General features: G+C 44.2%; 2 protein-coding genes across 4 annotated transcripts; one reads left to right on the top strand and one right to left on the bottom strand.

Moving 5' to 3' along the window:
- Positions 1-137: 137 nt before the first annotated feature.
- On the top strand, positions 138-8,418 carry LOC311253124 (RAC-gamma serine/threonine-protein kinase-like). Of its 3 annotated transcripts, none has more exons than XM_084346889.1 (14): positions 138-234; positions 2,779-2,900; positions 3,535-3,645; positions 3,736-3,847; positions 3,930-4,026; positions 4,376-4,507; positions 4,875-4,919; positions 5,200-5,268; positions 5,343-5,465; positions 6,054-6,152; positions 6,493-6,707; positions 6,799-6,886; positions 7,988-8,066; positions 8,187-8,418. In XM_084346889.1, coding segments are annotated over exons 2-14 (1,218 nt in total). In that variant the 5' UTR covers positions 138-234; positions 2,779-2,854; the 3' UTR covers positions 8,189-8,418. The 3 variants fall into 3 exon arrangements, with proteins under 3 accessions (XP_084203015.1, XP_084203016.1, XP_084203014.1); XM_084346890.1 differs by having other exon boundaries at positions 2,703-2,900; positions 4,878-4,919; XM_084346888.1 differs by having other exon boundaries at positions 2,703-2,900.
- A 3,554-nt stretch (positions 8,419-11,972) lies between these two features.
- On the bottom strand, positions 11,973-14,548 carry LOC311253122 (frizzled-7-A-like). Its single transcript, XM_084346886.1, has one exon. The coding sequence runs from the start codon at positions 14,175-14,177 to the stop codon at positions 12,528-12,530; it is 1,650 nt and encodes a 549-aa protein (XP_084203012.1). The 5' UTR covers positions 14,178-14,548; the 3' UTR covers positions 11,973-12,527.

Raw genomic sequence — 14,548 nt, 5'->3', positions numbered from 1 at the left:
GAGGTCCCTGCCAGAAAAACCTGCAGAAACCAGTAGAGCTGCTTACCAGCTGGTCCTGCAGGCTCGTACAGTCGCTCCCTGCTCTACTTAAAGCCTGGTGTTGCTGCTCTCCGCTCAGTTTCACCTTTTTACCGTAGTTGTCTTCAACGTGACTCCCGACGTACCAAACCTTCTGCAAGACGACGAGTCTTTGATTGAGCGTCTGTCTGAGTCCTCCATCAGCTGCTGTTACAGGTATTTATAAAAATGGATCATATTGTTCATCATTTTCCAGAAGTGAGTTATGTTAACAGAAGTATACAGAGAAGAATGAGCAGCAGCACATTCGACTCTTTCTGAAGAGTTTAAGAGCAGAGTTGGATGAGATGCTTCGTCCAAACGGTCGGACAGCAGAGGACTTCTGTTAAAGATGTAATCTGTCAGGTTTCTGCTATAATGTGTAAAAACAACTCGACCTTCGTCAAGTTTCTGAAGCTTTGCTTTGCAATATCCCCACTGGAAAGGGATGGACTCATCTACCCAGAGGTTTAACTGGAGCTCACTCAGCGCAGTTTAACCCATTTCTATCAGCCATGAGCTGAAAAACCTTTCAATCATAGAAACACACAACAAGACAAAATGTTTAAATTCTGTACATAATGCCAATGATATTTCAAATGACTGTAATAGGAACTAAGAATACAAAATACCAGAAAATTAACACCTACATAAGAAAATACTGTGAAACTCAAACCTGTTTAAATTGCAAATTAAGTGTGAATTTCACTTTGTAATATTTATTGTTGGTCTATTTATTTTTTTACTGCATTTTAACAGAAATTGTCTCAAACTGTATTTAACCATTAACTATGTATTTTAACATGAATTACTTTTTAACCTTAATCACATTTTATGGTCAAATTTTAATAAATAAAGTGAAATTAGTCTTTACACAAATTACACAACTGTTTACATTTAAATATGAAACGTCTGCGTTGAATATTAAAGTATGAAATGCCCCAGTCATGCTGTATTTAAAGTGCCTAATTGCTTTTATGATTAACACACAACACAATCAATCTTCATTTCATAATTGACCAAAGATCAGAGTGAAACCGTCAGACGTGCTCCAGAAGAACCAATTCATCTTTACATGTTTTACATACTTCAGCGAAATTGGTTTTAAGTTGGATATTCGACAGACATTCGCAACTTTACAGTAAACTCACGGAGAAGACGGCGACAGCGTGTACCGACTTCCTGTTTTCAAAATAAAAATGTGGGATAGTTAAAGCAGAGGTACTGTGTTTAAAGCTATTGACAAGCTATTGAGCTAAAATGCTAATATTTACATATAAAAATTAATAAAAAATATTTACAGATGTAAAATGTAAAAACATGAGGTGTATCTCATGCAGCCAGTGTAGTTGCATGATCCCAACATGATTTTGAGTCAATTGATCACATGACCTGGAAGCTATTGAGCTAAAATGCTAATATTTACATATAAAAATGAATAAAAAATAATAAAAATGTATAAAAAATATTTACAGATGAAAAATGTAAAAACAAGAGGTGTATCTCATGCAGCCAGTGTAGTTACATGATCCCACACTGATTGTGATCACAATCAATGTCAGCGCTCGTGGGCCTTCAATGGTTAACAAGCCACGCCTTACTGGGCAACCAACCGTGTGGCTAAGCTAAGCTAAGCTAAGCTAACACAAACAATCAGCAGTGAACCTCCGTAGCAAAGGTCTGTGACCACAGCGTCTTACCTGCTGCCTCTCTGCCTGCCGCTGTCTGCGCACCTGTGATGACGTGCGCCGTCTTTTACAGTCCGGGCAGCAACTGTGCAATGGTTCCTCCTTCCTGTTTTTGTAGTTCTTGTAGTTCTTTAATTAGCACTCGTTAATTAATAGATTAATAGACTTGACAGCCTTTGTTCTTCATGTTGTTGAGTTGTGTTCTCACATCATCACAAATGTTTCCAACAAAGTTCAAACCAGAGGATCCTCCAGAGTCTCCAGGTGACTTTCATCTGCTCACCTGTCTGTAGCCTCAGGAGAGTCAGAGAGAAGGAGAAAGTCTGAACCTTGAACCTCGTCTGAGGCACAAAGACAGGTTGTCATCAGCCGTGGTGGTCGTTTAACATTGAAGACAACAACTCCCATGATCCCACGCTCCACCCTCTTGTTCTGTTGTGGTTGATAGATGGCAGAGATGACATTGTGTGTTTCAGGGCTCCTGTCTGCTGCTCACCACCATTCAGCTTGTCCCAGAGAGCAGCGGTGGTCGACAGCCGGAGAGGGACTGACGTTGGTCAGAAGAAACCAGTGACTCAGATGTTAAACCTCAGCTTCTGTTTGTTTCACAAGATTAGAGACACTATATTCAGATTAAAGTCAGGATTGTCAAAAAAAGTCAGATTTTTAAATTGTATTTAATGGCTTTATTGACAGGAAGTGACACAAGCAAAGGGACAGAACTGTATTTAAAAAAGTTCTGACTTCCTGTGACAAAAGTCAGAACTCAGTGTTCGGGTCTTATTCGTAGGCACAGACTGTTACTGGTACTGGTCGTCACCCAGAAACATCCCGGACACGACAAAATACTCTGTTTCAAAGAATCTGTTGAATCTGTTCATGAAGTCATGTTCGGATGAAACAAGAGAAGAGAACTTAATAACAACAAGGATCTGAAATGTTTCTGATCCTGTCCAGACCTCCTGATCCTGACCAGACCTCCTGATCCTGACCAGACCTCCTGATCTTGACCGCACCTCCTGATCCTGAGTAGACCTCCTGATCCTGACCGGACCTCCTGATCCTGAGTAGACCTCCTGATCCTGACCACATCTGAATCATCTCTCACCATGACTGAGGTCACCACAGTTAAAGAGGGCTGGATCTTAAAGAGAGGTAAGGAGGATGAGGATCAGTCAGTATTATCATGGAAGCCCTTTGGTTCAGTCTGATCATCGTCACCAACTGGAGAAGGTGAGTTTTACACAAACTGACACTGAACTGCAGTGGCTTTAAAAGTGAGTCACAGCACGCAGTGTGAAAGACAGAAAATGAAGTTTGAGTGTTTTTCACCAGAAGTTGAAGGCTGAAGGACACATGACAGTGTAGAGTGGACTATGTTTCACCACCCAACCATGAACTGTTTGTGAAGCTGCCCTCTGGCCAACGCCTACGCAGCGTCATGGCTACTTCCCTCAGGCCACCTGACAATAAACCAACACAACACACTCACCACACACCATATATCACACACATGTATACACACCCTGCTACTCTGCACACAGACTTTCTGTAAATACTTTGTCTCTTATTTATATCCATTACTTGTTTATAATATATACATATACATATATTTGTATTTAAATGTAAGTCTGTTATTTTCTTCTCTTTTTCAGTATTATTGTCTTTGTCTTGTATTTTCTGGTTGCAGTCTCATTTCACTGCTGCTGTACTTGTTCACTTGCATGTGACAAATAAGTCTTTGGATGTTGAACCTCGTTGATTCTGTCGGTCTGTTTCTCTGACTCAGGTGAATATATCAAAAACTGGAGGCCCAGGTACTTCGTCCTGAAGAGTGACGGATCCTTCTTGGGTCACAAGGAAAAGAACGGACCTACACTCAACAACTTCACAGTGACGAGTCAGTCTGAACAATGGCCTGTTGTTGATGAGCATCGCCCTGTGCCAAGCAGCTTCCTGCTAACACTCATCTGAATTGTGTTCTTCACAGAGACGCAGATGATGAAGGCCGACAAACCCAAACCCTTCACTTTAGTTACACGGTGCTTTCAGTTGACCACTTTGGTTGAACGCTCCTTTGCCTTCGACAGCCATGAGGAGAGGTAAGAACAGGCTCGAATAAAAACTTCTCACCTCTGAGTGGCCTCGGACTAACTAACAGGTGATGGGATCTTTGCTCCTCAGAGAGGAGTGGACATCAGCAATCCAGTCTGTGACCAGCAGTGCCCAGAAGAGGGAAGAGGAGAAGAATGCAAGTGTGTCTGAGAGGGACGACGGAGTGGTGAGATGATCATGATGACGGGCAGCGATCGTCTCCTCCTGATAATATAAAGTCAGGCTCAGTCATCGTCTCCTCCTGATGATATAAAGTCAGGCTCAGCCATCATCTCCTCCCGATGATATAAAGTCAGGCTCAGTCGTCGTCTCCTCCTGATGATATAAAGTCAGGCTCAGCCATCGTCTCCTCCTGATGATATAAAGTCAGGCTCAGCCATCATCTCCTCCTGATGATATAAAGTCAGGCTCAGTCATCGTTGGCCCCGTGTTGGTTTAGATTTACAAACTGTTACAGAATCAGTTCAACCACAAACATCATGAATCCTCTCAGCTCTGCTTTTTGTTCATTGCAGACAGTGAATGACTTTGACTTCCTGAAAACGATCACAAAGGGGAAGTTTGGGAAGGTGATGTTGGTCAGAGACAAGACCACCAGAGAGTACCACGCCTTGAAACTTCTGAACCAAGAGTACCTCACAGCCACAGTGAGTGATCAATGATCTGATCCCCATCACAAATATCAGTGTCTTTGTTGCCACAGATGGACAGTGTCCGATGTGTCCTTATAAATACCAGTAGTGTCACGCTCACAAATGTTAAAACACCTGTTTGATCAGTGGACCTCGTCACCTGTCAAGGTTGGAGATATGACACGATGACGTGTCACCAACATGTATCACTGACCACATCTCACAGCTCATCAGCCACACATCTCTGGTCAGCAGCTCGTAGGCAACAAAAGGGCCGTGGTCGTTAGGAGACCCGCTCTCATCTAGACCTTCATACCATGACTGCTGCAGTGTGTGTGAGAACGAGTGTTTTCAACATGTCTGATAATAATGTGTTTGCTAGCAGAGTGACGATGCTGAAGAAGTGCCTGAGCACCCCTTCCTTCAGGTGAGAAACACTTCCAGCTCTGCTGTTTTCTTTCTGATGAGCCAAATCGTCTTCGGGTCGGTCTGGAAGCTCTCGGTGCTGAGCCTCTCTCGGCTTTTTCTTTCATTTTAAAAGTACTGATGATAAACTCCCTCCTACACATTACACCGTTAAAAGGTGTTTTCTTTTATCACACCTGACGATGGGCCTCCTCTGATGCACATGACTTTTCACCTGGGCTGGTGATGGTGATGTGTTCAGGTCCATCTTTGCCTCTAATGGGATCGTCTTCTCCCTGCAGAAGAAGCTTCATACCTTCAGATCTGAGGGTCGACTGTGTTTGGTGATGGACTACACAAATGGAGGCGAGGTGAGTTAACGCTCAGGTGACTGTCACATTAACCACATCGCCTGTTTTACTCCGTCTGCTCTCGCCTCTTTCAGCTCTTCTTCCACGTGTCAAGGGACAAAGTGTTCACAGAGGATCGGACTTGTTTCTACGCTGCTGAGATTGTGTCAGTGCTCCAGTTCCTCCATTCACATGACATAATTTACAGCAGGATGAAGGTGAACACTCCTCATACACTCATCAGTTCTGAAACTTGGCAGCTTAAAAAACAGCTGAAATGATCCGACTTCCTGTCAAAACATTTGTTTTTTATCACCTTAGGTCTCCTCATAAATACCCAGTAGTGTCACGCTTATAAATGTTAGAGCACTTTTTTGAAGAGTGGTCTCTGGCTTGCCAACATCATAAGCTGTAACTCCTCCACCTCCCTCAGCTCAAACACGTCATGTGAACGAGATGTGAAACTGTGCAGATGTGGACGTCTCTGTGGTTTGCAGACGTGTGGACATTGTCAAGGGTCAGATTTGACAATGAAATGAAAATCATCTCAGGTTATTGATTCTCTCCGTCAGAGAAGAAGTCTTTGGTAGTTCATGGTGAAAAGTCGACAGTCGTCTTGATGATGTCTTCATATTTCTAACAGCTATAAAGCACAAAAAAATGTTTTCTCTGTTGGTTTGTTGGACACTACAGGCCAGAATGAAGACGTGTCTCATTAAAGTTTAAAAGCACAAGATCAACCACATCTGTTCATTCACCTGAATCAGTCGCTGTGTCTGTGAGCTGATGTTGTCTTCCTCTCTCAGCTGGAGAATCTGCTTCTGGACCATGACGGCCACATCAAACTCACTGACTTTGGTGTTGGTGAGGAAGAAGTCCTCAGTTTTCAATACATGGCACCTGAGGTGAGCAAGTCCAAGTCCAAAGTCAATGTCAAGTCACCCAGCGAGCAGCAAGCAGGACTTCAACCTTGATTTCTCAGGTTTCTAATCTAACACTGGCTGTTATTCAGTCTGAACGTCTTTTCAACCATCTAAACTGAAGTTGCAACATCAACGTGTCACAAAGTTGTGACAGACAGCTCTTTTCTCTGAGGTGTGCCTTCTTTTGGGCAGATTCACCACAAAGGCGAGCTTCAGTCCTAACTGGGAGCTGTGGAGCTGTCTGAACATGAGACTGAATTAAACCCTTCTTATAATTGTGCTGCACATTAGACCAAAGTGTGACTGAGCTGTGTTCATACAGGTCCTGGAGGAAAATGACCCCAGCCAGTCTTTGGACTGGTGGGGTCTGGGTGTCGTCTTATATGAGATGATGTGCGGCCGTCTGCCTTTTTACGACCGGGATCATGAGATTTTGGCTGAGCTCATCCTCACCAAGGAGGTCCGCTTCCCCAGCAGCCTGTCGACCGAGGCGAGGTCACTGCTGGCTGGCCTGCTCACCAAGGACCCCACAAAGAGGTATCTGACCTGCTGATCCTGAGTGACAGTCCTGTTATATAATATACTATATAAATTCTTGAGTCTTACATGATCTTGTTTGGACTGACAGGCTGGGCGGAGGTCCCAGCGGTGCTGAAGAAGTAAAGAGTCACAAGTTCTTCAGCGCCATCAACTGGCAGGATGTGGCAGAGAAGAAGGTGAGACAGGATGAGACTGGAGGAAGTAAAACTGATCCTCACCTTCACATCCACCACCAAACACCGTCAACAGCGCACACACAGGTCACACTGAGCGGGAGTCAGCTGATGGCGGCGACGTGAGAATACACTCAGCAGATCTCGTCATGACTTTTAATCAACCTTGTTCCCCGTCTCCATGATACGCAAAGTATGGGCATGACTTCCAGCACCTCCTGTCACTGAACCAGAACCAGATTCCATGGTAACGGGAAGCCGGCCCTTCTTCTAAGAGCGAGTGCTACGGCATGTCATTCATTCCTGAGGCTGCCAGCTAGCTAAACTGGCCAATGACGTGGGAACAAAACCACCTCTGATACAAAACTACTGTTACTGTTTTGCCCACTTTGCTAACGCTAAAGCCTTGAAAGTGCCGGCAGTGCGTCAGTTGTTGTAATTCTTCGTTACTGAATCTGCAATCCATCACTCATAGTCGTTCCCCAGTAACCTCCCAGACCTGCACCAGTATCAAACTGGGCAGTCCTGTATCACCCATAACTGCTTTTCAGTAATTCAAGCTGAGCCCATCGGGGAGAAGATTTAAAATCGTTTGCAAAAACATCTGCTGACTGTAGTCCAGTTTACTCTCCCTACAGATCTGGATCTGCTTGGATAAACCTATGAAAGAAAGGTGAAAACTGTTGGTACCGTTCTGAATCCCAATGATCTCACTGCACATTGGTGGCTAGAAAAATAAACACCAGCCACCTTAACAGAGTTTTTCATCCAGACTCAGACATTATTCCCCAAGGAATTACCCAAAATGTTGAAAAACGTCCGATCTCACAATGTTAAAAAAAATGAGAAAACTTTACTGGATCCATCCCATTATCTGGATCAGCACCAAAAGTTAATGAGGTCTATTGAGACCTGAGACCCGTCCTCCATCCAAGCTTCACGGAAATCTGTGCTGTTGTTTTGTGTAATCCTGCTGACAAACCAACAAACCGACCAACTGACCGACCGACACCAAGCCGATATATTTTAGACATATCATCATCCCATGAATCCACCTTAATCAGAACTGAATGGCTCACCAGTCTTCTCCTCTCTCTGCGGCAGCTCACCCCACCGTTCATACCTGAAGTGAAAACCGATGTGGACGGCACACCTGAGAGCTTCTCGCCCACTGCTTCAGAGTGTAAGTATCCTCCCATTGAGGTGGATCCTCCCATTGAGGTGGATCCACCACCGTCCAGGACAAACGTCTGGTTTCTCTGCTGGACTCTGACCAATGAGTTCTGCTCTCTGGTTCTTACAGAGGACGTTGGTCAGCTTCTGCTGCAGGCCACCGCTGACTGTACCGGATCAAAGTGAACCTCAGTACAACACAGATAAACCACGGATCATCTTAACGACCGCCTTTAATGGGAGTTCCTTCATGATGTTTCTGCAGAACATGGGCAGGTTTGTGGGTCAGGATCCCATCAGAGTCAGAGTGAGAAGATATCAAATGTAAGAATTCTGCAATAAAGTGGCCCAAACCAACTGGACTTTGTTCTATATGTTGTTGAATTGTGTGCTCACATTATCCCAAACGATAACATTAAACATTATCAATATCACTGAAAATTAACTCAACACATGTTTTAACTTAACACGTTTTAACTTAACACATGTTTTTATGAGGAGATATATAAAATATATATTACTGAAATCTCATTGGCTACATGATGCATCAGTATTCTGGAGCTGGCATGTGATTGGCTCAGGAGAGAGGAGAAAGAAGAGAGAGTGGGTCACTGGTCTACACCACCACTCATTGGCTGTTGTGGGCTCTAGGGCGGGCGTAGAAGCTCCCAACTGGTCAAATGAGCTGTCAATCAAACAGCGGCCATCTTAGGTATCTCCAGTATTCACAGGAAGGTGTTTTGAAGTGTCATCACATGTTTTTTGGATGTCTGAAAACGTACACGACCACAGCTCGTCAACATTTAATGATGAAAACTGTGTTTTGGACTAAACGTGTCACTGACCTGATCTAGTTCAGGGTTTGATGCACGACTGAAACACCAGCACGCCTCATCTGTGAGTTGGCAAAACTTTGTTCATGCTTGTTTGTTTGTTAGTTGAAGAATCTAAACTTTGGCCTAACTGTTCACTTAAACTGAGGCGTTAGCATGTTAGCTTAGCTGTGTTTATATGCGAGTGAACCGGATGGAAAACCAGTAAGTTTTAATCAATTACAATTCTGACACATAATTTATTCTGGATCTGATGACAGAAGCTGCTCAGGAGTGAGACGTCTCACTTCTTTTCTTATCTCTGTTGACAGTTGCACATGCTCAGTACCGATCAGGCACTTTTTAAAATATCTTTAACTTCAGTCTCTCTTTCAAACGATGTTCGAGCTGCTTGAACAGGTTTAAAGTTTGCTTCCACCAGCGTCCTGACAAGATCTAGTGGATTTAGTGAACCTGAGATAATAAATCCAGGCTGACGGTTAGGTACAACGTTAAAATACTGCATCAGCGTGTGATTGTTTGACTTTTGGTTTTAGTGTTTCTGACCACCTAAATGAAAGATTTATAGATGTTCAACTGTGGAACAAATCAATCAATCAATCAATCAATCAATCAATCAAGGAAATGGTAATATCTATACTGATATATTATAATTATATAATGATGCATCATGAAACGCAGCTGAATTTGTTCCTCATGATCATTCATGGATATTTGAATCAGTGCAGTTTATGTTTTCACCACCGGAGGGCGCCACATCACCACGAGTGAAGAGACTCTTCAAGTAAAGGAGATATCAGTCACAGTACTTCTGTACTTCTACTGTAACTGCATGAAGCCTATAATACTTGTGTACTTTTACCTTTAGCAGCTCCTTTCTGCACTGTACTCACAGATGTAATAGATTACTTTGATACTGAAGAAAACTTAAAAACATGAAGATTCTCAGTGGAGTTCTGCAGCTATAACTTTATTCTATGTTTTAAGTGGATTCTGGGAAGTTGTGACAAGTATTTTAATTTTTTATTTTGTTTTATAGATTTAACAATTAAATGATTAATCATTAAAAAATAATCAGAAGTTATTGTGTACTTGCTAGCTGCCAATTGGCTGAAAATGTCAGCAACTATTCTCTATAAAAAGTGTGCTGAATTAGCTGTTAGCACTTCCTGTTAGCATGGATGTACATACGACTATCACTGGATTACTGTGATACTGAAGGAGACTTAAAAACATGAAGATTCTCAGTGGAGTTCTGAATGTGTCTTGCTCAGTGGATTTATGGACGTTTATCGTGGATGGACATCGGAGATAACGTTTCCTCAGGAGGTGAAGGGATCAATATGTGTTTCATGTTCGCTGCTCTGAATGAAAAGTGGCTCTCACATGAAATGAGTGGATGAAGAAGATGAAACTGTTTTCTGTACTTTCCCTGTAAGGAGGTCAGAGTGCTCTGGTTTCAGTCTCTGGGGCTCAGGGAGGCTTTCAGGAGCCGCGCGAAAGGAAAAAGAAAATGGGATCAGATTTCAGAAGGAATCTGGTGCCTGCAACAAACCTCCTGTAACACTCGGCGCTCATTAACCAGGTCCAGTATAAACACCAGTGTTTGCTGCAGCCAGAACTCTTTAAAAACTTTGTTTTATTCTGAAAAACTGTACAAGAAGCATCGCATGAAAGAAAACAGACAACAACGTTATTCAAAAGGTTAACTTCACATAAATACATCATTTCTTTCCAGAGAGGATATTTACAAAGTACGTACAGATGTTTTGTAGAAGAAGAGCGACTCTAAAGTGAAAATCATGAACAAACGGGTCAGAACCACAAAGACAGGAAGTGGCACCGACACAACACACGATGTTTGCTTCATCAAACGGGTCGGAGGTCATTTATCCTGGAAACAGTCCTGAGACAGATGACCAGGAGGTCAACACTGTGAGAGACAACAACAACAACAACAACATTTACCTCCACCGGGGAGGTAATGTTTCCACCTGTGTTTGTTTGTTTGTTTGTTTGTTTGTTTGTTTGTTTTTCAGCAGGATTACAGTACACAGAAGTCTGGGCCCAGAACAGATCTCAGTAACTCTGCTGCTGATCCTGATTAAAGGACGAATGCAGCAATTTTTTCTCACTTTCTTTAATTCTTTTAATTAATAAATGGATCTGGATGAAATAAATCAGCTGTATTCAGATTGATTTGGTGTCTGTGAGTGTGAGTCCATTCTGGTTCCCCGTGTTATGTCATCTTTATTAATCAATATTAATTTGCACCGTCTGTTCTTTAATAAACTAAATCAAACTCAGACAGATATAATGACAAATGTACTGCAGCTAACCTTTATCGTCCTTGTTGATTATTTTCTTGATTGATTGATTGATTGATTGATTGATTGGTCAATGCAATTACAGAAAATGTTAAAAAGAGATTTAAATATCAACTGTTGATACATTCTGTACACGTCGGCGCCGCAGGAGACGAACACATGTAAATTATGTGACAACTTTTAACGTTTGTCTGTTTTATCTTTAAACGTTTGTCTGTTTTATCTTTAAACGTTTGTCTCTTTTATCTTTAAACGTTTTTCTCTTTTATCTTTAAACGTTTGTCTTTAAAACTGAAAAGTTGTTATTTTTAGTGAAACTGATCTAAAATCAGTTGAAGATGTGAGAAAAGCAGGAAACACAAAGTCGTGGATTTCTGAGACGTTAAGACTCAAACCAACAAATTATTTAAAATAAAAGCAGCTAATGTTTTTTTTCATTGTCGATTATTTCCTGGATTAATCAATCAGTTGATCAGTTCAGTGTTTCGTCCTCGTGTTCACATGTTCAGTTTACTTTCAGAATAAAGTGCATGTTGTTGTGGATTCAGTGATTGAGTTTCAAAGTAAAAGCCTGATGATCTGAATGTTCTGACTGGGATGTCCTTAATACTTCAACATGAATCAGACACAAACCACAGCGGCGTCTGAACTTCCTGTCGTCTCTCTGCCTCAGCTCTGAATTTAACTCAAGGTCGACTGATGTGTTTTTTCAGGACCGATATCGATTATTAGAAATAATAATCATCTAATAATTAGAGACTGAAAACTGATATTTTCATTTACAGTAAAAATGAAAACCTTTGTGTCAAATAACCAGCGATGGAATTAAAACAGTAAAATTTACTCAAGTACAATTTTCAGGTACTTTCCTCGAGTTCTTCCTCTCCATGACAGTTATTTGATAACTTTAGTAGTTTTTAATTTAATTTATAATTAATCTGATGGAAAAATTAATGATACTGATAATCTGAAAAATGCTGAATATCAGCCCTGATGATCAGTCGACCTCTCACATGTCCACTGGACCCGGTATGTGATCTTAAGAGCACAAGTAAATATTCAGCATCACATTAGATTTTCTCCTACAGACCCGTGAAATAAAGTCATTACTTGGACCCGTCAGAGGCTCATAATCCCGTCAGCATATGAGTGAGAGAGATTAAAGAGCTACAAGTGTAAAGTGAATTTGGGTGGACTCAAACACACAGCGAGGTCCTTGGCTCATGTTCTGTCTGAGAGGAGTGTTCAGATCCATCCGGGCTCAGTCTAACAGAGTTTACATCCAGGAGTCGTGCAGTAAAAGCTCCGGCGCTACACTGTCGTCTCTCCCTGGTTGCTGTTGCTCAGTCCATTATAAAACCTGCGCCAGGACTGCAGCGTCTTCCCCGACCAGATCCAGAAGCCGGAGGTGATCCCCACAATCATGGTCATCAGGTACTTAATCATGAACACGGTGAAGTCTGGCGACAGTGGTGCAAAGTTTCCGGCCGGGCACGGCACAGCGAAGCGTTTGCACGTCTGCATTTGCCACGTCGTCTCCCACTGCGGTCGGAAGGCCTGCTCGTAGAAGTAGCAGGCAATGACGATGGTGGCGGGCACCGTGTACAGCACGCTGAACACGCCGATCCGCACCATCAGCTTCTCCAGCTTCTCCGTCTTTGTGCCGTCGTGCTTCATGATGGTGCGAATGCGGAAGAGCGACACGAAGCCCGCCAGCAGGAAGGAAGTGCCGATGAAGAGGTAGACAAACAGCGGCGCCAGGACGAAGCCCCGCAGGGCATCCACGTTGTAGATCCCCACATAGCAGACGCCGGTGAGCAAGTCGCCGTCCACCTGCCCCATCGCCAAGATGGTGATGGTTTTAACCGCCGGTACCGCCCAGGCCGCCAGGTGGAAGTACTGCGAGTTGGCCTCGATGGCCTCGTGACCCCATTTCATCCCAGCTGACAGGAACCAGGTGAGGGACAGGATCACCCACCAGATGGAGCTGGCCATGCCGAAGAAGTAGAGGATCATGAAGAGGATGGTGCAGCCTTCTTTCTTGGTGCCCTGGGCCACCAGCTTGTAGGCGTCCACACCGAACTTATCGATACACACCACTTTGTCCTCCAGCAGGAAGCCGGCGACATAGGCCACCGCCACCATGAAGTAGCACCCTGACAGGAAGATGATCGGCCTCTCTGGGTATCGAAACCGTCTCATGTCCACCAGATACGTGAGCACGGTGAAGAGGGTGCTCATGCAGCACAGAACCGACCAGATACCGACCCAGAGCCGGCCAAACCTTAACTCCTCCTCCCGGAAGTACATCAGTCCGTTGGGCTTGGAGACCTCACAGGGAGCGCCACAGTCCTTCGCTCCCAGGAAGTGGTAGCTGAGGTAGGGGGGCACTCTGAGCTGCAGGGGGCAGGAAAAGGGCTGGTTGGTTCGGACGTACGGGGGCAGGGTCACTAGTTCAGGGAGGTTGAGTGTCGGGTCGGACGTGGGGCCATCTGTGTCGGTCGTGTTCTGACCCACGCAGATGTCTCCTGCACCGTGGACCGGGAAGTTCTCACAGCGCAGCCTCTCCGGCCACTGGAAGCCAAATTTATTCATGAGTGCCTCGCAGCCCTGCCGTGCACGCTCGCACAGCGACCGGCAGGGCGGGATGGCCTGCTCCAAGACCGTGCACACCGGTGCATACATGGAGCAAAGGAAGAACTTCAGGTCCACAGAGCACTGGACTTTCACCAGCGGGTAAAACTGGTGGACCTCCAGCCCGGCGTCCTCCTGATTGGTGTGCCCCAGCAGGTTGGGCATGATGGTCTGGTTGTAGGCGATGTCTGTGCACAGAGGGATGGAGATGGTCTGGCAGAAGCCGTGATCCGGGATGGAAATCCCCTTCTCATACTGAGCGCTGCAGAACTGGAGCAGCAGCGTCAGGACCAGAGAGCAGCCCGTTATCCAGCTGCCGCCCGCCATGATGAGGAAACAGCCCCGAGAGAGAAGAGTAGTTTCCAAAAACTAAAACTAAAATCCTTTTAATCTGCAGTGAAAAGTGTCAGGTCATTACTCCTCAACCGTCACAGAGTGGTGAAAAACTGGTTCTTCAGTTCAGCTTTGATTCAGAGTCAGAGGAGCAAATCTGAACGTCTCACGGGTTAAAACTGCAACAGCTCAACTTTGTCCTCCGACTTCAGCCTCAAACACACCGACACTCAGGACGAGCTGCTGGAAGAAGATCCACAAAACTCTGCTGCACTCGGACTGTCTGACTGTCTGTCTGCCTGACTGTCTGACTGACTGTCTGACTGACTGTCTGTCTCTGTCTGTCTCTCTGACTGTCCTCTCTC

This window comes from Pagrus pagrus (assembly GCF_965226575.1).
Source record: "Pagrus pagrus genome assembly, chromosome: 24".
Lineage (NCBI taxonomy): Eukaryota > Metazoa > Chordata > Actinopteri > Spariformes > Sparidae > Pagrus > Pagrus pagrus.
This window is presented reverse-complemented; position numbering and strand designations above follow the sequence as displayed.